Source organism: Borostomias antarcticus (genome assembly GCF_949987555.1).
Source record: "Borostomias antarcticus genome assembly, chromosome: 37".
Classification (NCBI taxonomy): domain Eukaryota; kingdom Metazoa; phylum Chordata; class Actinopteri; order Stomiiformes; family Stomiidae; genus Borostomias; species Borostomias antarcticus.
In genome coordinates, this window is record NC_140270.1 from 1048588 (window position 1) to 1075783 (window position 27196).

Sequence of the window (27196 nt, forward strand, 5' to 3'; positions counted from 1 at the left end):
ATATCAACAGTACAATCATCTAACAACAATTCAACTTTTAATAACACAGAGGTATGACCCTTCTTAAGGTCCTGAGCGCTGTTCTTTCTCTAAAAGAGGGGTTCTGCGTGTTATACCAGACAGCAAATTCCATTGCGGCTGCATGGACATACTTCTAGACAGGCACTTGATTCAGAATTCCTACCAGCACTGATTTGATTGAATCTCTCTCCCTCAGTGATCAGAATGCGACCCCTGACCCTAGTATGACCCCTGACCCTTCCTCTGTGGTCCACTGCGACAGCGGTACAGAGCCTAAACAGTAGCTACTGTGCTGGGAGGATGCAATACTGTACATTTGTGGTTATAACTGGAACAACATAGACCTTTCAATCTGATTGATATCATCAAATCAAATTAATTCACTAACCGCTTACTTCCCTGAAACCAAGTCAACATGGGACTGAGTTAGCAGTGTAGGTGTGTTATTCACTGTATGTTGTTCTTTCTCAGCACCACGTCAGCATGACTCACAAGCACACATTTGTTTTGACCTTTATTCAACAGCACATAGCATAGGCCTACATACTTCAACATGACAGGAACATATCACAAAGATGAAAATAAATGATGAAAAAGGAAATATTTACAGAGGTAGGAAATATTAACAGAGTAGGAAAGCATTATGGTCTCAAAACAGAATAGGCCCTCCAGAAAAGAGTGTGGCGTCCTAAAAGAAAAATAACATCATGTAACACCCTATATGCTCCTGTGCTACATCCCAATATAGACGCCTGTCTAGGGGCCACGCCAGGGGAGCAGGGTGTGAAATAAGAACTGCTCTTCAGGCACTTGAGCTTCAGACACACAAAACTCCACCTGGCAGCGAGGGCAGATGATGTCTTGTCCGGCCCCCCCCCTCTGGCCATAGGTGGGGCATGCTTGAATGGAGGGGGCAGTAAGTGACCTGCCCCTGGCGTAGAGGGACGGCCTTGCAGTTCTTCAGCAGCTCCAGGACGTGGTCGATGCGGCGGTCGGAGCGAAGATCCGGATCTTTCCAGGGGTTTGAGGCACTGAGAAGAACTCATACAGGGGGAGCTACTTTTGGTCTGAGGTAAATATGGTGCAACGGACACTCGGGTTGGAGAGATTCTCTCTCTCAAGACAGGTTTTGCAGCCGGGACTCTGTTATTGAAAAGGGTAAGAAGAGAAGGCGAGATAATGAGATGCATAGAGATTCACTACACTATACACTGTACTAGAAGGTCAGAATAATATAGCAACACTTATTCATAGGGCTGTCAATCGATTAAGAAATGAATCTAATTAATTACATGATCTGTAATTAATTAAAAAAATTAATCGTAATTAATCACATATATCATTTTTTGCTGGGGAAAAGCCCCCATATGAAGATATTTTAATTAAAAGACATTACATTATTGTGGCAGACGAGTAAAGCATTGAATAGACATTACAAAAGGTGGCTTTAGTAGTCAATATATTGTTTTATTAAATGATTTGCTATATCATGTTATGTGCAAGGCTATCAATCAATCAAAGAGAAAAATTTGATTTTTGAAACTATTGTGCCTCAGATGCTTTTTTAGCCTCTCTTACTGAAATGTAATTTAATGTAATGTATTGCTTTATAAATGTTCTTAGCCGGTAGACAAACATACTCCTGGAGCTTGCTCGATCGCCTTGTTGAGAGGGGTCAGGGAAGAATTTTTACAGCTCACTTATCTGGCCCCCGGGTGATTACTGTTTTTTTGCTTCCCTCTGGAATATGTAGGGGTGGGTCGTATGCCCACCTCCCTTGTTCTCTGTAAAGCGCATTGTGTTGCCTCTGGGTATGAAATGCGCTATACAAATAAAGCTTTGATTGATTGATTGATTGATGCTAGCTTATAGCTGCATTGGAGGATGTAATTTGCAACGTTTCCATTAAGGCTTTGTCTTCTACCATAGCAATTGACCTGCAGTCCATAGCAATTCATTTTGCAACCAAATTTATTTATACATTTGTCTGAGGTAGACTTGGCATGTCCATCCTGTGCTGCCTGTTCTATGTAGCCTACGGAGTTCGCTGGGCAAAATCAATTAATAAATTAATTAAAAAATCTATCTATCTATATATATACATAGATAAATAACAATGACTTTCGCATATACTTAGTCAATGACATTTAATCCTATATATAGTATACCGTTAGTGATGGGAATATGTGAAGGTTAGATTATTGTTATCAAGCTATGTGTGTACTTACATGTACTACTTAAATGGTGTTAACAAGGGTAACCAAGTCCATAATCACCACATTGTGTCACTCATCAAACTGCTTGTCTCCCTCGTCATCTGACTCCTCAAGTTCAATGTCAGGTTCTGGATCATCTTGCAGTTTTTGCTTACTGCGGGTCTTCACCATGGCCTGGAGGTAGGAGGAGTTTTAAACTGGATGTGAGCTGCTACAGGGAGCCAGTGTGGAGAATGGAGAAGGATAGTTGTGTGGGAGAACTTGGGGTGGTTGAACACCAGGCGAGCTGCAGCTTTCTAGACAAGCTCAATCAATCAATCAAAGCTTTATTTGTATAGCGCATTTCATACCCAGAGGCAACACAATGCGCTTTACAGAGAACAAGGGAGGTGGGCATACGACCCACTCTCTACATATTCCAGAGGGAAGCATAAAACAGTAATCATCCGGGGGCCAGATAAGTGAGCTGTAAAAATTCTTCCCTGACCCCTCTCAAGAGGTTTAATGGCTGATGCCGGGGTCCCAGCAAAAAGGGAGTTGCAGTAGCCTAGTCCAGGCGTGAGATGAGCATCTGTGCCGTTTCGTCAGTGAGGAAAGGGCAAATCCTCATGATGTTGTAGATCAGGAATCTGCAAGAGCATGTAACGGATGTGATATGTACTGAGAACGACAGTCCAGAATCAGCACACTTTGTCATTCATCAAACTGCACGTATCTCTTGTCACCTGACTCCTCAAGTTCAAAGTGAGGTTCTGGATCATTCTGCAGTGTTTGTTTACTGCAGGTCGGTAACCTGACGTCTGTGCACCCCTCATGGGATTATTCAGACATCTTTATTTAGCACAAAACCAAAAGAAAACATTCCATTCCTGCATGTTAACGTCCATTCCTGCATGTTAACAGCACAAAACTTAAATATCCTCTTAAACGAAATGTACACTTAAATAAACATCATCAAACCTCTCACATATAACACTCCATGAGGTATAACACAGTAGGAAAAATAAAACAAAACACACAAAAATGATACAGTAAAAATATCATTATCGTTATTTTTTTCCTCATACCCCAGAGATATTCAGAAAGTACAAAAACATTATCAAAAAGAAATTAGCTCCATTCTCTATACCTATCAAATCTAAATCAGAAGCATTTTTTTATTTTTATATTTCTCATATCTCATTTCTCAAGTCATGATATAAAGGTCAGTATAGGATGAAATTCATTTTGTTTTCAACTTCATTGAAATCACAATATTCACAAATTATTTCATCTTCAATCACACCTCTGCATCTTCCAATCTCAATATGTAGTAGCACGATCCCATGTCTTACTGTGCAGTGATCTCTGGCTTTTAATTAGCAAATTATACTTATAATAGTACATATTTTTCACATTTGTAATTTATACTAGTTTACTACATTGTACTCACTATTGTGACTTCATTAAAACCGAATAGATCAGCTGAGTAGCTGTTATTTTAGGCCCTAGTTTTCTCTCTCATTTGTTCACAGGAAGGAAGACAGAAGTGATACAGAGACCAGAGAAGCCGTTTCCACACGTCTACAGAAAGAGATTCAATATTCAGAGAAACAAAAGAGGTGAGTATCTCTTTACTTCCTCCTCCCCGGCGACGGCGCAGGGCGAGAGGTAATGTTTTCGCTAGCGTGTTGTTGTGTTAAGCCCTCCCAAAACCTGAGCGGCCAAATGCGGTGGTACCCCAGAAACAGACTGAGACTGGAATAAGATAACAGTTTATTCAAGAAAAATAATCCCTAGCCTAACCTATCTAGTGGAAAGTGTGTGGTGCCTTGGTGAAGTGTTATGAGGTGTGTGACTACTAAATGTGTGTGTGTGTGTGGTGTGTATGGAATAGGGGGTGTTGAATATGTGCTGTGACACTATCTAAACTAGAAACTAGACATCACCCACACCTGTGGTCAGAGCTACCGTAGCAGCTGCACCGAGGGCTTCTGGGACCAGGATGAGCAGAAGGGGGTCTACAACTGCCCCTAGTGGCGATGGAGCTTTACCTTCACTGCTGAGGAACAACACGCTGGCTAAGGAGATGAAGAAGCTGAAGTTGACAGGAGGAGACCAGGCCGCCCCCTCTGAGACGATGACCTGTGACCTCTGCACCGGGACCAGGAAGGAGAGCGCCCTCATGTCCTGTGTGGTGTGTCAGATGTCCTACTGTGAGACTCACCTCCAGGACCACATCCAGGTTCCTACGTTGAAGAAGCACAAGCTGGTCAAAGCCACGTGTGGACTGGAGGAGAGGATCTGCTCACATCATGACAAGCAGCTGGAGGTCTTCTGTACGGTGGATGAACATAAAGGTCATGATACAGTGTCGGCCACAGCTGAGGGGACGGAGAAACAGGTAAGACTAGAAGTACAGGTACTATGGAAAATCTGTAATAATCGTTGAATTAAAAAAATATTTTCCATACATTATTGTCTTCCTAAATTATTAAAACGTATTTCCGTTTGATTGAGGCAAACTCTTGAATGGCATTCTATCTGTCTTTTATGAGTTCAAAATTTAGTCTTAACTGCTTTTTGGTTGTCGTGGAAAACTATAAAAAGTCAAGTGCTGACTCGGGAAATACAGGAGAAGTTTAATCGCAAAGATACATCTTATCATATTTCACAGAATTAGTCATATTAGATATATACCAACCATGTACTGTATGTAACCCGACCCTAACCCCTATAGTTCATACTTGTTCTGGACAGTTGAGGGTTCATTGGTGTTAGATGTGTTGTGACAGGGAGTCCTGTTGTAGCTCTGATGTGTTGTTGAATGTGTTTATCTCCAGAGCAAGCTGAGTCAGCAGGACGTCCAGCAGAGAGTCCAGGAGAGAGAGAAGGAGATGAAGGAGATCCAACAGGCTGTGGAGTCTCTCCAGGTCAGGAGTGGAGTCTCTCTCTCAGCATCAGGATATCGACTACTGGATGATTCAAGGAGGGTTCATTGTCATATGTACTAGATACAGATACCATGTACAATGACATGTTCCATACTGGAGCTATGGTGGTGGGAGATAATTGGATAGTATGGAATACATATAATTATCATGTTCATGATTATTTTGTTAACTTTAACTATCTATCTAACTTTATCTATCTATCTAACTTTATCTATCTAACTTTATCAACTTAATCTATCTATCTAACTCTATCCATCTAACTCTATCCATCTATCTAACTCTATCCATCCATCTATCTAACTCTATCCATCTATCTATCTAACTCTCTATCTATCTAACTCTCTATCTATCTAACTCTCTATCCATCTATCTATCTATCTATCTATCTATCTATCTAACTCTCTATCTATCTATCTATCTATCTATCTCTCTCTCTCTCTCTCTCTCTCTCTCTCTCTCTCTCTCTCTATCTATCTATCTATCTATCTATCTATCTATCTATCTATCTATCTATCTATCTATCTATCTATCTATCTATCTATCTATCTATCTGTCTAATCATTGAACAGCGCTCTGGTCCAGCAGCAGAGGAGGACACTGAGGTGATCTTCATTGAGTTGCTCCGCTCCATTGATAGAAGGCGCACTGAGGTGAAGGAGCTGATCAGAGCCCAGCAGAGGGCAGCAGTGAGTGAGGCTGAAGGACTGGTGGAGAGACTGGAGCAGGAGATAGCTGAGCTGAAGAAGAGAGACGCTGAGCTGGAGCAGGTAGCTGGACTACCCTGGCTGCTACGATACCAACATGAACTCACAGTCTGTGGTTTGGTCTGTTATTATCCCTGCCATAGTCTGTACACTGTATTTTTGTCTGTCTGTTTACTTCTCATTTTTGTCTCTCTCTCTGTCTCTCCCTCTCTCTCTCCAGAGCTACCAGTCTCTCTCCAGTCATAGTGTATCTTCAGACCCACCCAGCATCTCTGTTCCTCATCTTCAGTACTTCAGTCAGGTGACTCAGACTGTCTCTGAGCTGAGAGAGAAACTAGAGGATGTGATCAAGGGAGAGTGGACCAAGATCTCCTTCAAAGGTATGTTGAAATTTTGAGAAGACAGGGCAGCTCTGTAAACACACCAGATTAAAACAAATGAATGTAATACTGTAGAAACACAAGCAGTTCTATCAATAAGTAAAAGAGTTAGTGAGAAACACCATCAAACATACTGGACATATTTTTTATAATGATAATTCTCACCCGTTGTGTGTGTGTGTGTGTGTGTGTCTTGCAGTCTCCACAGTGAATGTGTTCCTGTCTTCTGAGCCAAAGACCAGAGCAGACTTCTTACCCTGTGAGTCTGAAGTCTCCACTGACACATGTTGAATGATAAATCCTGATACAGAACAAAATGGAGGCAAATGAATGGATATGTTGTTAACTCTGATCTGGTCCCTGCTGTGCTCTGCTCCCAGATGCCTGTCAGCTCACGCTGGACCTAAACACAGCAAGCACACCCCTCTCTCTGTCTGAGGAAAACAGGAAGGTGACCCACCACCAGCCTCAGCCATATCCAGACCATCCAGACAGATTCACCGGCTACACCCAGATTCTGTGCAGAGAGGGTCTGTCTGGACGCTGTTACTGGGAGGTGGAGTGGAGTGGTCAAACTGTTGACATAGCAGTCTCGTATAAAGACATCAATAGAAAAGACAAAACCTATTTTGGTGGAAATAACAAGTCTTGGATGTTGCGGTGCTCTGGTTATGGTTATTGTTTCAGGCATAATAAAGTTGAGAATAAAGTATCAGGCACTCTGTCCTCCAAAATAGGAGTGTATTTGGATCACAAGGCAGGTACTCTGGCCTTCTACAATGTCTCTGACACACTGACCCTCCTCCACAGAGTCCAGACCACATTCACCCAGCCACTCTATCCTGGGTTTCTGCCTTGGAATTGGGATAGCAGTGCAGAGATTAGTAAACTGTGGTAGAGGAGTGATTTCTACAACGGAGAGTTTGGATACTTGATTCTGATTGGCTAGCAGCCGTGGTAAAATACTCTGTAACCCACGGCTGCGACCGCATAACAATTAGTATTAATGCGCCATCAATCTCATTGACGAGGCCGTTGATAAAATCAAACGGTAGGCGTAGCAACCACTCGCAGCAACCTCACCTTTTACGTATCCTATTACAATAACGCACTCATCAGTTCGACTCCAACACTTCCACACACCTACCAGCAAAAATGAGTGCTCTGGAGAACTGTTAATAACTGCACCATGGCTGGAAATATTCAAATAAACGTGAACCACCCGAATTGTGCCTTATGGCTTATGTGAACAAGTCCAACCAAAATAGGCGAGATAGCCTATGTTGCCTGGCAACCATTTAATTCAGAACTATAGCCTATCGCGGAAGATTTTATAAATACTACAATGATAAGAATGATCAGTAAATAATGATTGAATGTTACTACTGAGTGTTTTTTGTGAATATATATATGTAGTAACCGTTGTAGAAAAGCAATTGACCACTCGAGGCAGTGGGTTACAGGCGATTTTTACCACAGCTACGGGGGTTTTAGGCCCTCTGCTATCACGTCGGGCCGAACAACGCCCCGTAGCTGTGGTAAAATCCCCTGTAACCCACTGCCTCTCGTGGTCAATTGCTTAAATCTTCTTTCAGTCTATAGAAGGCTAGCCTTTCTTTGAACATCTGAGAGTTCAGTTTAACATAGATGTCTATGTCTAATCTAGATGCTGCTTATTAAACCCATATAAACATGTCAGATGACTATAGAATCACTGCCTGACATGCTACTGAGGACATAGTTACTTTTTACAGTATATATTCAAATGTTTGGTGACATATGTTAAATACTGTTGAGATTGAAGTGTTTATGACTGCTGTTGTTTAAAGGTACCAAACAAAACATGAATCAAAACAATCCGTTCTTTGTTTATTTTCGAAATTCCTCGATTATATGGTTCCTTGTAGTCTAATAAACATGTTGAATCACTTGAATGTCTTTCCTACCTTGTAATTTCTTACATATCGATTGTCTTGTATTTAATATTTGAATCTGGATGTTTATTAACAGGAATGACATTTTTTTTTTACTAGTGATCTCAAACAATACACACAATACTACAGATGTGGCAAACAAAGCTGCCTCCATCTTTGTTTCGAGCTAACGTTAGTCTATGGTACCGCGGTTACCTCGTGGGTGGCATCGTTCTCAGTCTCTCCGACTTTCCAGACAAATTGAAAATATATAACGCATTATCTTGGCTTCGCCTTCACTGTTGCCTATGTAATAGTAGCCTAAGATTCGTGATGGCCTTAGAAAGCCTGACACAAGCGAGCTCCCAATGTGAGTCTCAAATTCAGCAGTCAAACAAACAATTCACATTTCCCTCAGTCCAGCGGCCATTTTAGAGTAACGTTAACTAACACAAACTACCAGCTCAAGACCGTTCGCTTATGTTTCTGCAAATGTTCGCGGCGAACACAAAGCCAGCAGTAACAGAAAAATAGTTTGCAATAGTTTGTCGGAGTATTTGCAATATTGTCTAACGTTAGCCAAGTTCGGGCCTCGAGTTAGCTAGCTATCATTAGGCTTCCAAGTCCTGAACTTAGTTTAGCGTGCAGGTTATGAGTTACTTCTGTTTACTTAAGATATTACTGTACATTTCAACCAGACATTCCAGTGAAACCAGATAGTCAAAATAACACCTGATATGAAACGGGCACCGCAAACGCGGGCGTTTCTGATGTCCTCAGTCCAGTCCCCTGATGTCCTCAGTCCAGTCCCCTGATGTCCTCAGTCCAGTCCCCTGATGTCCTCAGTCCAGTCCCCTGATGTCCTCAGTCCAGTCCCCCGATGTCCTCAGTCCAGTCCCCTGATGTCCTCAGTCCAGTCCCCTGATGTCCTCAGTCCAGTCCCCTGATGTCCTCAGTCCAGTCCCCTGATGTCCTCAGTCCAGTCCCCTGATGTCCTCAGTCCAGTACATACCCTTAGGATTCACCTCAGGTTCCTCTGAAAAGGCCGGTTTCCTCTTGGAATCGAATAGTTTTAATCCACTAGAGCGCCGATTTGTACACCTGTAGACGCAACAGCCAGACATCTTGATGGCATATAAAATCTATTTGTACTAAAATACTGCTCTGGGTTCCTTGTTCTGAATCCGTCTGTTGCTGTTTCAAGAATGCGCGCGCATACTTCTGTCAACGGCTGTAAAAGGTCTATAGGGCGGGAAAGTGATCTCATCGCCCCCTAGTGGTAGCGTTCCATAATGCAGAGAGAATGAATGGGATTTCTCATAGACACGTCTTTTGAAAAATGATATCTTGGTCGACACCAAAAAGTTAGTAGAATGCCTTAAACGGCCAATACTTGGAGACAAACTTTATTGATTCTGGTGATCATAGTTGATTTTCAATCACAATCCGTATTATATTAAATAATTAGCTGTGATTATGAAAATGTAAAACTAAAGTCCAGTTGCTCATGAGGGTGTCATTTAAAGGTGTTCTCCCTCCAGCTCTGTTTTCAGAAAGGGGGTATAAACGGTTAGTAGATTAGAAAAGAAACATCAAATTGTGTGCAGGTTGATTAGGCAGTTTGAAAGGTCATTCCAATCATTTCTGATATTGTTGATGTAGCCTACTCTCATATGAATCTTTGTCTGTGGTTGCGTAATTATTGAATCAGAAACTCATGAATCTGTCTGTCAATATAATGGGGCTTTTCTCTCTCTCTCTCTCTCTCTCTCTCTCTCTGTACATTCATTATAATGCATAAACATTTTGGCGATAGATTCATTCAAAAAAGTAATTCTTTCCTATTATCAAGCTAAACCAATATTGCTATTGATATAGACCTACTGCAGTATACTTTAAGGTCAATATCTATTGTCTATCATTAAATATTTGCATCACTACCTAAGTCTGTATGTAGAACATAGCACATAGCTTCTATTTGAGAACATCCTGATCTCGCGAGCTCACAATTTGTTTGTCTCGCAAATTATGCGAACCAATCCTTGATCTGGTGCATCAGGTTACTGTAATACTGCTCCACCTGCCAAGATAAACCTGTCCACCAGAGGGCGCTATAGGACAATGAACAGCATGGCTAACAAGAAGCTTCTCATAAATAAAAGATGTGACAGATTGTACAGAGACATGTTTGGAGAGATATGGTTTGAGATCATCTACTATCCAGACGGAAGTACTGATGATGTTTTAGATAATCTTCTAACCAGATGGAATATTGAAGATGGATGTATTGGATATTAATAATATGAGATCAACTGTAATTCCTATATGTTTATGCTTGTTATAATCTGTAAGAATGAAGGCATATTTATAATGAGAATTGTCAGTTGTAATAGTCTAATTAACACTTTGTCTCTGCACCCTCATTTAAACTTGACATACCAGAAAAAAAACAAGTTTTCCTGCACAATCTTCCACTGTCTGTTCACCATTAAAGATAACGTTCTTCCATTTGTCATAGCAAGCATTTATTGCATATTATGAATGTTAATACATCTGGTAGATAAACAACAAATGCCTTCGTCAAAACTTTTAGATGTAAATCTAGGAAATGTGTGAATTCTACTACTAATGCATTTAGATATGCCTGGAGTACTGTACAATAGTGTAAGTGTGTGTGTGTGTGTGTGTGTGTGTTTGTTTGTTTTGTGTGTGTGTGTCTGTTTGCATGCGTGTTTGTGTGTGTGTTTGCGTGCGTCTCTGTTTGTGTGTGTGTTTGCGTACGTGTTTGTGTGTGTGTGTGTGTTTGCGTGCCTGTGTGTTTGCGTGCATGCGTCCGTGTTTGTGTGTGTGTGTGTTTGCGTGCGTCCGTGCGTGTGTGTCTGTTTGCATACGTGTTTGTGTGTGTTTGCGTGCGTCAGTGTTTATTTGTGTGTGTTTGTGTGCGTGTTTGTGTGTGTTTGCGTGCGCGTGTGTTTGCGTGCATGCGTCCGTGTTTGTGTGTGTGTGTGTTTGCGTGCGTCCGTGTTTGTGTGTGTGTGTATGTTTGCGTGCGTCCGTGCGTGTGTGTGTATGTTTGCGTGCGTCCATGTGTGTGTGTGTGTGTGTGTGTGCGCGCGCGCCTCACTGCGCCTCAGGCCTGCTCTGCTCCAGCTTCCTCTTGACGCCGGCGCACTTCAGGACGAGGCCGGCGTGGCGGCGCCGCAGCCCCTCCAGCCTCTCCTCCAGGCCGTCGGCCGCGTCCGCCTTCTCCTCCAGGTCCCTCAGCAGGGCGGCGTTACCCAGCAGGCCGCAGCGCTGACGCAGGCGCAGGTTGTCGGTGCGGAGGCCGTCGCGCGCCTGCTTGGTCCTGGTCAGCACGTCCCTCTTGCGCGCCACCGCCGCCTCCGCCTCCGCCAGCTGGGTCCGCTTGGTCTGGTTCTCCATCTGGACGAACTGGAGCTTGTCCTTCACGTGGGTCAGAACCTGGGGAGAGGAGAGGGGAGGAAAGTAGAGTACAGTAGACCACAAGAGATGAAAGTAGAACTTATCTCATCTTAAGAGTTGAGTGGAGAAGGTCAGAAGGTCAGATCTTTGGCACACAGGACCCAAGGAAGTGCACCCAAACATTGAAGGCGGCTACCCGTTGGTTACCGACACAAACCCGACAGACAGACAGACAAGACAGACAGATAGACTGACAGACAGACAGACAGACAGACAGACAGACAGACAGACAAGACAGACAGACAGACAGACAAGACAGACAAGACAGACACAGACACAGACACAGACACAGACACAGACACAGACACAGACACAGACACAGACACAGACAGACAAGACAGACAGACAGACAGACAGACAGACAGACAGACAGACAGACAGACAGACAAGACAGACAGACAGACAGACAAGACAGACAAGACAGACACAGACACAGACACAGACACAGACACAGACACAGACACAGACACAGACACAGACAGACAGACAAGACAGACAGACAGACAGACAGACAGACAGACAGACAAGACAGACAGGCAGAAAGACAGACCTCCTCTGCCCCGGGCATTTGAATGGCCTGTATCCCAGACAGCGTCCTCTCCTCTCCTCTCCTCTCCTCTCCTCTCCTCTCCTCTCCTCTCCTCTCCTCTCCTCTCCTCTCCTCTCCTCTCCTCTCCTCTCCTCTCCTCTCCTCTCCTCTCCTGTCCTGTCCTGTCCTCTCCTGTCCTATACTGTCCTCTCCTCTCCTGTCCTGTCCTCTCCTCTCCTGTCCTGTCCTGTCCTGTCCTGTCCTGTCCTGTCCTGTCCTGTCCTGTCCTGTACCTGCACGGTGCTGGTGATCTTCTTGCGCAGCTTCAGCAGCTCCTCGTTGCGCTCCTCGATCTTCTCGCCGTACGTCTGGTTCTCGATCTTCAGCTGCTCAAAGTCGATGAGGTGGAGCCCCTCGGCCAGCTCCTCCCTGGCGCGCAGCGCGCCCTCCAGCCTCGCCGTCGCGTTCTTCAGCTTGACGTTCTCCAGGCGCGCCCGCGCCAGCTCGCCCTCGCGCCGCCGCTCGCCCGCCTGGATCTCCTCCACCTCCGCCTGCGCCGCCTGCTTCCCCCGGCGCCGGCTCAGGGCCGACACGGCGACGTCGCGCTTCAGCGCCATGAAGCCGCCCCACTCGCGCTCCACCTGGGAACGCCAACGGCGAGAAAGCATTGGTTTCGTTTGTTTGTTTTATCTAGCAGTGCCTTGCTCAAGGGCACACAAAGTAGATGATATCTAGGTGGTAAAAAAGTAACGCCAGTCACCGGATTCCTGTCCTGGGATTTAAACCAGCAACCTTCTGATCGAATCGAACGATTCGCCCGACGCTCTCAACCCACTAAGCCGACTACATTACCCACCTGCCCCAGCTTCTCCTGGGTCTCCAGCCGGAGCTCCTCCGCCTGCAGCTGCGCGGCCTCGGAGTCTCGCTGGTGCTGCCGCTTCAGGTCCTCCATGATGGCCATGTACGTCTGGTAGCGCTGCTCCTGGTCCGACACGGCCTTCTGCTTCTCCGACCGGGTGTCTTCCCCCGTCTTCTTGCGGAAGTACTCCACCAGCTTGACCTGGAGCTGACCGTTGAGCTGGCTCAGTCTCTCCTTCTCCTCCTGCAGTCGGCGGAAGTGGCCCATGTACTCTTCGTAGTCAACGCCGGGGCCCGCGTCACCGGTCGGAGAGGGACCCTCGTCCTCCTTGTCCTCCTCTGCCCCCCGCTTTTCCGGACTGCGGCGCTCTCTCTCCGCGGTCCCCGGGTCCAGTGGCGGCGGCGGGCGGTCTTCGTCGTCGTCATCATCGGCGTGCTCGTTCTCAAGCATGGCGCTCACCTCGCGGGAGAGCAGCTCTCCAATCAGGAGAGTCATCTCGGGGCTCTCCCCCACGTCGAAGGTCTCGCCGGCGGGCGGTTCGATTCCCGCGGCCGCCTCGTCTCCGCCGCCCCCCGCGGGCTGGGGCGTGGCCGCGCTCCTTCCCTCCGTCTCGGCCGGGGCGTCCCCTGGTTCCCCCCGAGTGACTTTATCGACCTCTTCTGCGTTCTCCTGTCCGGCTGAACCTCCCTCGTGTGTGACTAGTTTGTCTGCAGGGGACTCTGCGTCGTCATTGTTGTCAGCAGGGTACTCTGTGTCGTCATTGTTGTCTGCAGGGGACTCTGCGTCGTCATTGTTGTCTGCAGGGGACTCTGCGTCGTCATTGTTGTCTGCAGGGGACTCTGCGTCGTCATTGTTGTCTGCAGGGGACTCTGCGTCGTCATTGTTGTCTGCAGGGGACTCTGCGTCGTCATTGTTGTCTGCAGGGGACTCTGTGTCGTCATTGTTGTCAACTGCAGTAGGAGATTTTCCCTCTGCTGGCAGTTGGTCAGTTGGAGTTTCTTGGATATTTTTCAGTTCTGTGTTTGCCTCTCCAGGGTCATGTTCCTTCTCGTCTACAGCCTCCTCATCCATGGAATTTAGCTTAAGTATTTCGTTGTTAAATGAACTTAATGTGCCTCAATCTTAAAAGTCTTATGATTTAGCACTCCTCTGTTTTCAAACGAGGTCAAGAAAGGCCAGCTGCGAAACTGCTCAATGAAACCAACGGTGTTTTGAGTTGTCCTGGAAACAGCGCGCTCAACCAATCACAGGCGTCTGCGCCGAGTTCATTCATATTAATGAGACGCAGTAGTCTGACCGGAATCGACTCCACTACGCATGCGCATCCTCCGGCGGCAGCCTCCAACAACAAGCCCCAGCAAACATGGCCGATCTAGGGAAGAAGTATTGCGTGAACTGCCTTGCGGATGTGACCAACCTGCGGCTCCGGTGCACGGACTGTCCCGACATCGAGCTGTGTCCCGAGTGTTTCTCGGCCGGGGCGGAAATCGGTAACCACCGGAGATGGCACGGTTACCAGCAGGTCGACGGTGGTCGGTTCACCCTCTGGGGTCCCGAAGCGGAGGGAGGGTGGACCAGCAGGGAAGAGCAGTCGCTGCTCGATGCCATCGAGCAATACGGGTTTGGAAACTGGGTATTGACACTGTTTATTCATCTTTTTATGTAAACAAGGATGTAAACAACACACAACAACATGTGAATGAGTTAAAGTTGACTCAGTAGATCGAGCAATACGGGTTTGGAAACTGGGTATTGTCACTGTTCATTCATCTTTTTATGTAAACAACGATGTAAACAACACACAACAACATGTGAATGAGTTAAAGTTGACTCAGTAGATCGAGCAATACGGGTTTGGAAACTGGGTATTGTCACTGTTCATTCATCTTTTACAGACATGTAAACAACACACAACAACAGATGAAGTTAAAACACGCATGCAAACAGACACACACACAAAACAAACACACACACACACACATACACTATTGTACAGTACTCCAGGCATATCTAAATGCATTAGTAGTAGAATTCACACATTTCCTAGATTTACATCTAACAGTTTTGACGAAGGCTTTTGTTGTAAAGTTAAAGTTGACTCACTAGGGTTTTACCCGGAACTGTTAATATGACAGCAACTTTAGAGACTGACAGTTAGTCTTGGTGTCACGGTTCAAGTCGAGTTTGTAGGAGTTGAGCTGCTACATCAATATCTCAAATCTGCAAGATCTGTTACCATAACTAGGAAGCTAGATTATGTATTTTTCCCCCTGAAATAAATGCAAAGTGGTGTATTCTGAAAGTTATAGCTTACTGAAGAGCAAGCTACTGTCCTGTAGGCTTTCTCTCCAAATCTAAGCTTCTATATTACTATATTACTTCTATATACTATTTTATACTTCTATACACTAGCTAACGTTACTCATTAACACTTTATCAGGTGGGATCGTGGGGTGTTAGGTTTGGAGTGAAAACCTGTAGCCTGAAGATGCAATTAATTGCATACATTCAATGTCCGGCAGGCTGGAGTTAGCTTCTGTTTGTGTTGTTACTAGTTATGTCTCTCTAACTCATCCTGCCACTGCTGTTTCCCTGCAGGAGGACATGGCCACCCACGTGGGGGCTTCCCGGACCCCCCAGGAGGTGATGGACCATTACGTCGGCATGTACATCCACGGTAACCTGGGCAAGGCCTGCATCCCCGACAGCATCCCCAACCGGGTGACGGACCACACCTGCCCCGGCGGCGGTCCCCTCTCCCCCAGCCTCACCACGCCGTTGCCCCCGCTCGACGTCACGCTGGCCGAGCAGCAGCAGCTGGGCTACATGCCGCTCCGCGACGACTACGAGATCGAGTACGACCAGGAGGCGGAGAAGCTGATCAGCGGCCTGTCGGTGAACTACGACGACGAGGACGTGGAGATCGAGATGAAGCGCGCCCACGTGGACATGTACGTGCGCAAGCTCCGTGAGCGCCAGCGCCGCAAGAACGTCGCCCGCGACTACAACCTGGTGCCCGTCTTCCTGGGCCGCGACAAGAAGGAGAAGGAGAAGGACAAGCCGGGGATTCTGGGTAGCGGCGGAGGGCTCGGGGGCGCAGCCGGGGTGGCGGGCGGGGCGGCGGGGGCGGCGGCGGTCCCCGCGGCGGTCCCCGTGGCGCCGGGCACGCCCAAGCGCAAGATCACCAAGGAGGAGAAGGACCAGCGCGTACGCCTGCGGGCTCTGTGCCAGTTCATGGCCCAGCGGGAGTTCGAGGACTTCTTCGACAACATGCACAAGGAGCGCGCGCTGCGGGCCAAGGTGCGCGAGCTCCAGCGCTACCGGCGCAACGGCCTCGCCCGCCTGGACGAGTCGGCCGAGTACGAGGCGGCCCGCCACAAGCGCGAGAAACGCAAGGAGAACAAGAGCGTGACCGCCTCGAAACGGGGCGGGGGCGGAGGAGGAGGCGGCGGCGGAGGGCTCGGCGCCGGGGGCGGGCTGGGAGGCGTGGCGGCGGGGCTGGGGGGCGGAGCCGGCGGAGGAGGAGGGGCAGGCGGCGGCGTCAAGGAGGAAGGCAAAGACGGGGAGTTCGCGGCCATCGAGAACCTCCCGAGCTTCGAGCTGCTGTCGGACCGGGAGAAGGTGCTGTGCAGCTCGCTAGGCCTCAGCCCCACGCGTTACCTGACGGTCAAGACCATCATTATCAAGGACCACCTCCAGAAACGCCAGGGCGTCCCCTCCAAGAGCCGCCTGCCCGGCTACCTGGACAAGGTCCTCAAGAAGCGCATCCTCAGCTTCCTCACGGAAAGCGGCTGGATATCCCGGGACGCGTCCTAACGTCCCACTGAGGACAGACGGCTCTCGTCTCTGATTGGTTGTTGTGTCTTATAGACATCGTGCGATTCGCTGTCCGTGCCAGGCGGACCAAACTACTGGATTTTTATTACCTTTCTGTCCAACTTTGTCCCAACGTTGGTCACAGGACTGTTTTGTGAATATGCAGATTTCAAATAATAAGGACGTCCCCTTTCTAAAAAATATTGAATACCACTTACAAGAGTAAGAAGAACGAATTTAAGATATATTTTTGCTATTTAAAATCAGAAGAGTCCAGATAATTGAGGCCTATTTCTTAAGCTGAAGTTTCAGTGAGGAAAATCAACACTGAGGCTAGTTAAACAAAAATAACAGATTTATCTGAACAACGCTGATCTCTGGAGTGTCGTGAAGTTTATAACTGGCCTACAGGTTTCTTCAGGATGTATATTGATTAGTGATCCTGTTCAACAGCAATATAGTGGCTCTGAGCTGGAAAGGAAAGATATCGTCGTCTTTCCATGAGGAGTTGAAGACTTCACCAAGCTCACAGGATCAGTATTTGGCAGCTAGCACTCCACCACTAGACCACTGCAGTTAGAACCATTTAGTTCCTGTAGGTGGACATTCGCCACTGATGGTATCTTAATTTGGCAAGGAGTACTGTAGGTTAACTGCATTCTAATTTGGTAGGTTTGTAGAATGTAGCCCAACTACCTTGAAGTTCACCGTTCAATTTGCTCAACCTAACGTTTGTTGACCCTTCCAAGATGAATGGGAAAAATACTCTTTGCAAGTTTACATGGGCGTTAGCCAATGATGAACGTTAGAGGACACATCAAAAAGACGTGGTCTTGTTTGCCAAATGAGCATGTCTATTCTGCTCTGTTTTCTAACCTGCCCTTCGGTTCAAACGGTATGGCGAAGGACATCGGCCTGCAAGATAGTTTTAATTCTAGTATTAATATGTAGCGCATGACTATTATTTCTGTCCGCCCGATGCTTGCCGTTTGGTTTGCTTGTACGCTTATCTATTTGAAGGCGGTGTTGCTTTGTTATCTATTTAAACTGTCAAAGACGCACCACATTAGTTTGAATATGTGGCTTGTTCTCAGCGCAGCTGTATTTAATGGCTGTGCAGGGACATATCATATCAGAGCGTTAGACGGTCTCTGACTTGACAAGGCGAGAGGGTAGCCATGTTGTTTTCAGTATGGCGTCATGCGTATTTATGGCCAATTACAGGTATTGTCAAGTATTCCTGGGCACCTTAATGCTATCCTTGATATATGGATACACCAAGTTATGAACGTGTGTTAGTTGTGTGGAAAGTGTTGAGGTGTGTTGAGTTCGACACTGGGAATTGGAAATGTAGGCTACTGATAGCAAACGCCTTGACAGTATCCCCGTGGTGGTACAGTACGATTGCTCCGTCATAGAGATGGCAATAAGCAATACATTTTCCCAACAGAATCCCCATCCCCTACCCCATATCTACACCCTATCTACTCTATCACTTTCCAATTACAGTTTGTCTCAACGGGCCCTGTATACAATCAAAGACATCTTATTTATTTATTTTACAACAACAACAACAACGGCCTGAAGGCCAGACCATACCGGCGGCGCTTCTGATTTCTTCTCATCCTCCTCCAGCGAGGGGGCTTTTGTGCGAGCCGATCGGCGAGGTCCGGGGGCGCCATCTACATGTCAATGAGGTTCTTGAATGGGCATCGGCGGACGGGGAGGAGCGGGCGTCCGAGAGTGGGACTGGAGCCGAGATGGAGGGGTGGGGGTGTGAACAGTGTGTGGGGGACTGGAGCCGAGACGGAGGGGGTGGGGGTGTGAGCGGCGTGAGTGGGACTGGAGCCGAGACGGAGGGGTGGGGGTGTGAGCGGCGTGAGTGGGACTGGAGCCGAGGCGGAGGGCGTGGGGGTGTGAGGAGTGTGAGTGGGACTGGAGCCGAGACGGAGGGGTGGGGGTGTGAGCGGCGTGAGTGGGACTGGAGCCGAGACGGAGGGGTGGGGGTGTGAGCGGCGTGAGTGGGACTGGAGCCGAGACGGAGGGGTGGGGGGTGTGAGCAGCGTGTGTGTTCCCAGGCTGTCTGTCTTACAGCGCTTGTCTGTAGCGCTCTTATCGTTCAAGCTCCTTCCTCTGTCCATCTTCCCTGCCCGGGTCCGAGGGGAGGTCAGCTCAGTGGGGGGCGTTGTACCGTCAGGGGTCACGCCAATAAACAGACCTTATGCTGTAAGCAGTGAACCTGGCTGAATCTTGCATCCTCTCTCCTTGCCTTTTCCGTGCTTCGCCGTCTCTAAGCTCGTCTTTAAGTGACTTGGGAAGAATGGTCTAGGTACGGAGGTTACCTTGAGAGGTCAGGGTTCAAGTCTGAGCAAGATTGTGTGAGAAGCGTGTCGCGATTGAGCACCAAACTCTATTACGGCTACGGATATGTTCTGTCTACAGGTATCAACCACGGTTGACCAGCTCGGAAGACAAAAACGTGTCCATCATTCCTCATTGGTTTATACATACCTGTGTGATAGGCTAGTGTGGACACGCCATGTTTCACACTGCTACACCTGTATAGTGCAGACTTGTTGACTGAAGAGTGAACACACACACACACACACACACACATTTAAGCTACCGCTTCACAACATTTTTTATTTCTGTGCAGGGCATTTGTGACGTTTGATTATTATTATCTTCTGTTTGATGCTGTGTTTTCTGTTCTCAGTTCTGTTCAAAGATCTCCCATATCAAAGGGGGATTGATCACACTTCCTTAATTTCAAATTGCAAAAGGACCATTTGACATTAACATACTGGTCTGGAATGTATTGTTTTTTTTTGCATTTGAAGCCAAGTGTTTTGAAAATGGTTCACGAATGGTGTGTAATTGAAAAAAGAAAAGAAATTGAACATTTTTCTAGACATAACTTTTCCATAACGGGGGGGGATATTTTCTATATTTTATTTGTGCTAATTATTGCTTAAAATATTTTACCAAATGTAAATAATTTTTGTAAGATAAGTCTAAAAAGTAACATATAAATACTGACCTGTGAAATGTACAGTATTTTATTTCAAGAACATTTTTTGATATAACTTTTGTAATAAAAAAGCAAAAAATCCCCATTTATGTATGAGCAAGAACCATTTGAATAAGCCTTGGGTGTCGTTTCATAGCATGGTGTTCAGTTGTTCATGTGCTATCACTAGTATGCTTAGGAGCCAACGCATTTGTAAAGAATTTGGTGGTTGGAACTGTTAAGGCCGATTGGTGTCTCATTCTGTGTGGTTTCACATGACATGGAGTGTTCCTAAAGTATGTTTTGTAATAAAGTGCAAATACTTTATACTTCCAAAGTGTCCTGTTCATATTCATCAGTATTTATAGAGTTATGTAATAACACACACACACACTGTATATAAGATAGAGTACTTGTCAGACAGACCAAGACAAATCAGTTAAATTGTTTATTTAGATGCTGTGGCATTCAATGGGACATTTGTCCACACTCACTCAAAGTATTCAGTTGAAATAGTTTATGAATGGACAATTCCATGCAGTAAATCTCACACTACTATGTCAATACCAGACATGGGAGTGAGGGACTACTGCAGTCTTGGAGTCAGGAATGATAACAGCATTGTCTCAACATCATCATGATAAACAGAAAGTTTGGGCACGATTTTGACATTCAGGGTAACAACGCAGAGGTTGAGATGAGCAAAAAAAACGCTGGTCACCCCAAATATTTTACAATTTCAATACGACATTGATGGAATCACATCTTTGCTGCTAGCGTTCATATTCCACACAGGGCCGTCCCTGTAGTCTTGTCAGAGTCCCCATGTCACCGGCTGTGTCTTTCTGTGCTTCTCCAATAGCGACGGTAATAGCAGTTTGGTTTGTAATCATTTGAGGTCCATTACATTCCCAAATGATGCGAGAAGCATACAATTACATACAGTAGGCTGAAGGAAAAACATACTAGAATCTGGCCATGATGACTGAAATACAATGGAAATTACACATCAAACTAGGACTGTGCTCTACCATTAAAGTGTCCTGTTAAAATATGTTTACTCCTGACCAAAAAAACAACAATGTTGAACGGTGTATTTTTGTCCAGGTACCACTGCCAGTCCAGTTGGATTCCAGTCCCTTTTCGAGGCAACTTCATGTGTGAAAACGAGGGGAGGGAGAGACGGGGGGGGTGGGGAGGGTAGATATTTTGGGCACTCGTCCACCAGCCTGCTGTACCCGAAGTGAGCAATCCGCCCAGGCGACGTCTAACGACCGCAAATCGTGTCGTGTTCTCCCCCACCGCCCCCTTTTAAGAGGCTTTGGCCACACCCACCAGAGCCGGCCGGAGGGTGCGTCCGTGGAGCTTGTAGCCCACCTTGGTGACCATGGCGACGGTGCCGGGCTTCTTGCCCTCCACGGGGGCGTGGAAGAGCGCCTCGTGCTCGTAGGGGTCGAACTTCTCCCCCTCCGGGTTGAGCCTGACCAGGCCGTGCTTGGTGAACACCTTCTGGACCTGGACGTTGGTCATCACCAGCCCGTCGTACAGGTTCTTCAAGTGGGGGTTCTGGGAGGTCACCTCCTGTTTGGGCACACTCTCTGTGGCCTTCTCCAATATGTCGGCCACCTCCAATAGGTCTTTGCAGAAGCCTTGGATTCCTGGGAAATAGAGTAAAATGGCGCTAGCATGATGTAGTCCGATATTAGTCCCTACCTTACTACATTACTCTAGTACCCTAACTCCTGCTCCTCTGATATGAACTTGGGTCTCACCGTATAACTTGGCGTCGTCCACCATCTTCTGACTCCGCGTCCTGAGGTTCTCTGTATCCGCTAGCGCCCGCTTGTACTTATCCTGAGAAGAGAGAGAGACCCAACGGTACGTCAAGGAGACCGTACGCGACAGCGAAGTGGAAAAAGTAGAAACAAAAGTCTTTGCACTGTACTAACAATAGACACGTCACCGTTCCGATTGGACGACTAGTGCTACCGGCCCCTGCTGATAACCCAATCGAACAGTCAGACAGGGTCATCCTCACCGTGACCTCCTTGAGCTGCTCCTCCAGCTGGCTCTTCTCCTCGGCCAGGGCCTTCTCCGCCGCGCTCGGCTCCCCCTTCTGGGCGCCGCCCTCCTCCTCCGCCCCCTGCTGGCTGCTCCTCTGCTGGGCCGCCGTGCATAGCGCCCGCCCCGACGACGACGCCCTGGAGGACGGTTACACGAAGGTGTGTTTAGTGAGCTTCACAGATCTATTGACGGCTCTTCGTTTATAGCTACGCTGCTGTAGGTAGGGCCCAGCGTTGTTGTTGTTTTAGGACAGTTGACCGTTGATAAGTTGAAAGTGAGTTGCTCCTTTATGCAAGCTGACCTCTGCACTAAGGTGGTGACCCCCATAGCAAGCCTTGAATGTTGATACTTCGGTGAGTTATTATGCATTTGTTTGGACATAGTGGACAGAACTTAGCAGACTGTGTCTCCTCTATAATGGGACATTACAGGGCGATAGGACATGAGCCCAGAATAAAGTCTCTCAAAATTATGTCACTGGCCCCTGATGCAGCAAGGTAGCTCTCACAGTTTCTAAACATTTCTGAACAGGCAAAACAGGCAACACATTTAGAGAACAGTAACGTTTAGATGTATAACGTTACTTAGACACTGAATTGTGTAACACTATCTAGCTAACGGTGAGATTCAGGATCAGGGCTGTCGAGGGGATCCAGAAAGGTAGACAAGTTAAGCTAACATCCAGTCCAAATGTCGACAGTATTGACTATTAACTAGCTAAAACTTTTCTTTTTGCCACTGCTTTCTAAGAGGAGTTATGTTTATCAGTATACTGCACTGTAACTTTTATTCCTGTATTCTATTTGTCCTGCTTTTTGTTTAAATGTCTATAATGACTTGCTTTTTGTTTTAATGCTTTTAATTTGTCCTGCCTTTTGTTTTAAATGTCTTTAATGTCTTGCTTTTTGTTTTAATGCTTTTAATTTGTCCTGCCTTTTGTTTTAAATGTCTATAATGACTTGCTTTTTGTTTTAATGCTTTTAATTTGTCCTGCCTTTTGTTTTAAATGTCTTTAATGTCTTGCTTTTTGTTTTAATGCTTTTAATGTCTCATGTAAAGCACCTTGAATTGCCCTGTGGCTGAAATGTGCTATATAAATAAACTTGCCTTGCCTAAAACCCAGCTATGTCAGCTCAAGAGGCATCTATCTCCATGCTTCAGACAAGAAACCATCCCATGACACATTTATGAAACAATGGTGCGTTCGTTTGTGGTCGGAGGTGGCAAGATACCCACCTCCGACCTGTGTGCATTCGAGCTATATACCATTATATCACAGTTACCTAGTTATATCTATATACCATTATATCACAGTGACCTAGTTATATCTATATACCATTATATCACAGTTACCTAGTTATATCTATATACCATTATATCAGTTACCTAGTTATATCTATATACCATTATATCACAGTTACCTAGTTATATCTATATACCATTATATCACAGTCACCTAGTTATATCTATATACCATTATATCACAGTTACCTAGTTATATCTATATACCATTATATCACAGTGACCTAGTTATATCTATATACCATTATATCACAGTGACCTAGTTATATCTATATACCATTATATCACAGTTACCTAGTTATATCTATATACCATTATATCACAGTTACCTAGTTATATCTATATACCATTATATCACAGTGACCTAGTTATATCTATATACCATTATATCACAGTTACCTAGTTATATCTATATACCATTATATCACAGTGACCTAGTTATATCTATATACCATTATATCACAGTTACCTAGTTATATCTATATACCATTATATCACAGTTACCTAGTGATATCTATATACCATTATATCACAGTTACCTAGTTATATCTATATACCATTATATCACAGTTACCTAGTTATATCTATATACCATTATATCACAGTTACCTAGTTATATCTATATACCATTATATCAGTTACCTAGTTATATCTATATACCATTATATCACAGTTACCTAGTTATATCTAGTGCATTCGAGCAACTGGGGGCTGAGAAACATCCGAATTTGCGACGAGGAAGTGTGAGTTCATGCAGTTTTATTTAATCATTCCTAGTAGCAAGTCGCACTTTCCCACCTCCCAGTTAGAAACGAACGCACCACAAGTATGCTAGCATTAGCTACCTAGCATACTTCCCCACGGGTGATAACTAGCGATCGTATCACTAAAATCGTTCAGTGACTGTGCGAATATCATAACATAGAGGTTAGTATATAAACCAACACATTAAAACACATAATTTCGTACCTTATGAGAGAGGAAGATAGGACAGAGTAACTCTGTCTGACAGATCGCACACACCAGGTCGCCATTTTTACTGATACTACACACGCTGAGGGGCAGAGTCACCTATTGGTTGGAGCCTGTATGGTTGAGCCAATCACGTGTCAGCGGGAGAAACACGCAGCCGCTGTGACCAATCAACGCCGGGGTACGGAATGACGATGGCATAGTTTGGTTGAGCTCAAGTTAAAGGTCGAGGGCTAACACGTGATCAAGGACAGTTTAGCCTTTCTAAACTGAAGGTTATGTAGTTACCCCCCTTTTACCCAACTTGTGCACTCAGTTGCATATCACCAATTTTTATTTTCCATGAATCATTTGAATAGCACAGTTATATATGAATGCATACATGATTTTGGGATGATGATGCTGCTTCTGCTGATGATGATGGTGGTGGATCATTTTGGATAATTTAAGTTTACCAAATGTTTATCCTACTGGCATTATTGATGGGGGATTGATATTTGTACACAGCTGAATCTGTTTTTGGCATAGCACTGAGGGTAGACAGCACAGTTTTAAGGAAAGGCATTGGCTTTGAGTGGAGGTAACACAGACATAGTATAGACAGACAATATTCTATCTTCTGTGTGAATAGTGCAAAGAGAACACAAACAACACACAGTCCGAGTTGGCGTCAACGCCACTGTGTCGTCATTGGTGATGACCAGGTCGCAGTGCGGTCAACCCTTCCCTGGGAGGAAGAGCAGCTCTTGTGAGGAAGGTGTCACCAACCTCTCAGCCGGTCTCAGGATGTCAGCCATGCACATAGGATTGCATGCCTCCACTTCTGTGTTGGGGGGTGGGTGGATGGGGGGGGGGGTGACAGGACCAGGTGGGTGTCATCGGCATAACAATGGTAGAAGAAGCCATGCGAGTGAATGACAGAACCCAGAGATGTTGTGAAGAGTGAGAAAAGAAGAGGACCCAGGACTAGGGTTTAGTTTTAAACTGGGTTTAAAAAATCGATTCATGAATCGATCAAATGATTCAGAATCGATTCATGAATCCCAAAATCAATCTTTTATTTAATGAATGAATGAATACATTAAGGAATGAATAGTTAATTCATTCATTCAATGATTCATTCATTCATTCATTTTTGGAAATCAGTATCGATACCCAGCCCTATGTGTTGCATAACTCGGCAGTCATGTAATTATGGTTACAGCTAAAAAAAACAGGTTTTAGTAACACTAACCGAATCGATATTGAATCGAATCGAATTGAATCGTGATAATCAATTCTGAACCTTGTGAATCGGAATCGAATCGATTCTTGAAATTCGACTCGATACCCAGCCCTACCCAGGACTGATACTTGTGGAACTCCCGTAGTCAGACTGTGTGGTTCCGACATGGACCCTCTCCATGTCACCTGGTAGGAGCAACCCGTCAGGTAGGATGCAAACAGGGAGCGTGCAGAGCCTGTGACGCCTTTCTCCTCGAGGGCGGAGACGACGATCTGGTGGTCTACCACGTCAAACGCTGAAGACAGGTTCAGGAATATCAGGACAAAGGAGACAGGGTTTGCTCTCGCAGTGTGGAGTGACGCTATCATGTCTCTGTCGAGTGGCCCACCTTGAAGACTAGTGGAGACTAGTGGAGGTCCAGGAGATTGTTCTGATGGAGGTACAGTTACAGGACAACGACGGCACGTTCAAGTGTTTTTGATAGGAAGGACAGAAGGGAAGCCGGTCTAGTTTTTGACGTCAGTGGAGTCAAATGAAGGTTTCTTCAGAAAGAGGGGTGACTGTCAGTCTTGAAAACAGAGGGAAAGCCTCTAGATGTTGATAATGGGTTAGGAAGGGAAGAAGTTTGGGCGCAGTAGACTGAAGGAGAGAGGAGGGTCTAGACTATAGGGAACGGGTGGTGGGGGGTGTGAATTAAAAATCTTACTTGGTTTAGTTTAGATTTTAAAGAACACGCTGAGTGGTCGGTCAAGCTGGTTTCAAACAAAGACAATAAGTTTATTCTATGTTACGATTTGCAAGTCGGACTTAAGTACAGGAAGTGAATCCGGGCAAGAGTGAGTGACTGGGGAACGAAAGCGATAGTTTATAACGTGAAAAGGGAAGTGACGTAGTTTCAGGATGAAGAGGACAGGGAAGTGATGTCACACAGGAACAATTTGTAGTTTTAACAGACTGATTCTAGAGGAACGAACTACAAAGTTAGAACAACAGTCAAGTAGGAAAACAAAACACATTGGTGAGACTTGAATTTCATTCACGGGAGGGAGGTATCTTGGGGGAATACCTTATTTGTCACCTGTATGACAGATAAGGTATTCTTCTTTTGGGACAGGGAGAGGGGAGAGAGAACAGAGAGGGAACAGATGTTGAGGGGAGAGTGAGGGTGGAGAGGTGTTCTTGTTGCGTGTTGACCAGGGGGTGAGGGAAAGAGGATCTGATATCGTTAGTTTCTTGTCAAAGAAGTTGTCTAAGTTGTCAAGGAGAAGGGAGGAAGTAGAAGAAGTAGGTGAGCGTTGGAGAAGTGAAGAGAAAGTTTCAACGTTTTTTTTTTAGGATTGGAAGCAGCAGTTAGAGTTTTAGAGCAGATGAAAGCAGCTTTAGTGGCAGATAGGGAGGAGGAGAAGGTGGAAAGTGAAGGTTAAGGGCCTCCAGGAGTTTGTCTTTTCACCATTTACTCTCAGGCATTCTCACACACACCCACGCGCACGCACACACACACACATATACAGTATACATACACACAAACAAGTATATTGATTTATGCAATGTTTTATCGCCAGAGGCTTCTACTGTAGTTCCCAAGTCCAGAAGTTGTGCAAACCGTTGTGTCTTGGGCACCACACATTTCAGAACTGCAGTCTGAAATGCCTCTAGGCGGTTTTCATCTTAACTGACAAACCTCAAAGCCTTTTTTGTATTATCTTCCTGTTGCAACAAAAAAAAAAACAGCAACACATACACACACAAAAACAAGGCCATTTTGTGGC

General features: G+C 45.7%; 3 protein-coding genes across 3 annotated transcripts; 1 reads left to right on the forward strand and 2 right to left on the reverse strand.

Annotated features, from left to right (window-relative positions):
* Positions 1-11280: 11280 nt before the first annotated feature.
* On the reverse strand, positions 11281-14109 carry cfap184 (cilia and flagella associated protein 184; the record flags this gene model as incomplete). The annotated part of the gene is made up of 3 exons (XM_084461162.1): positions 11281-11629; positions 12473-12820; positions 13036-14109. 3 exons carry the CDS (start codon positions 14107-14109, stop codon positions 11288-11290), a joined length of 1764 nt encoding a protein of 587 aa, XP_084317288.1. The 3' UTR covers positions 11281-11287.
* A 155-nt stretch (positions 14110-14264) lies between these two features.
* Positions 14265-16854, forward strand: tada2b (transcriptional adaptor 2B; the record flags this gene model as incomplete). The annotated part of the gene is made up of 2 exons (XM_084461209.1): positions 14265-14671; positions 15637-16854. The coding sequence occupies exons 1-2, from the start codon at positions 14402-14404 to the stop codon at positions 16852-16854; spliced, it is 1488 nt and encodes a 495-aa protein (XP_084317335.1). The 5' UTR covers positions 14265-14401.
* Positions 16855-20331: 3477 nt separating this feature from the next.
* grpel1 (GrpE-like 1, mitochondrial) lies at positions 20332-24264 on the reverse strand (the record flags this gene model as incomplete). Its single annotated transcript, XM_084461222.1, has 4 exons — positions 20332-21522; positions 21637-21718; positions 21903-22065; positions 24200-24264. 4 exons carry the CDS (start codon positions 24262-24264, stop codon positions 21176-21178), a joined length of 657 nt encoding a protein of 218 aa, XP_084317348.1. The 3' UTR covers positions 20332-21175.
* Positions 24265-27196: the final 2932 nt, after the last annotated feature.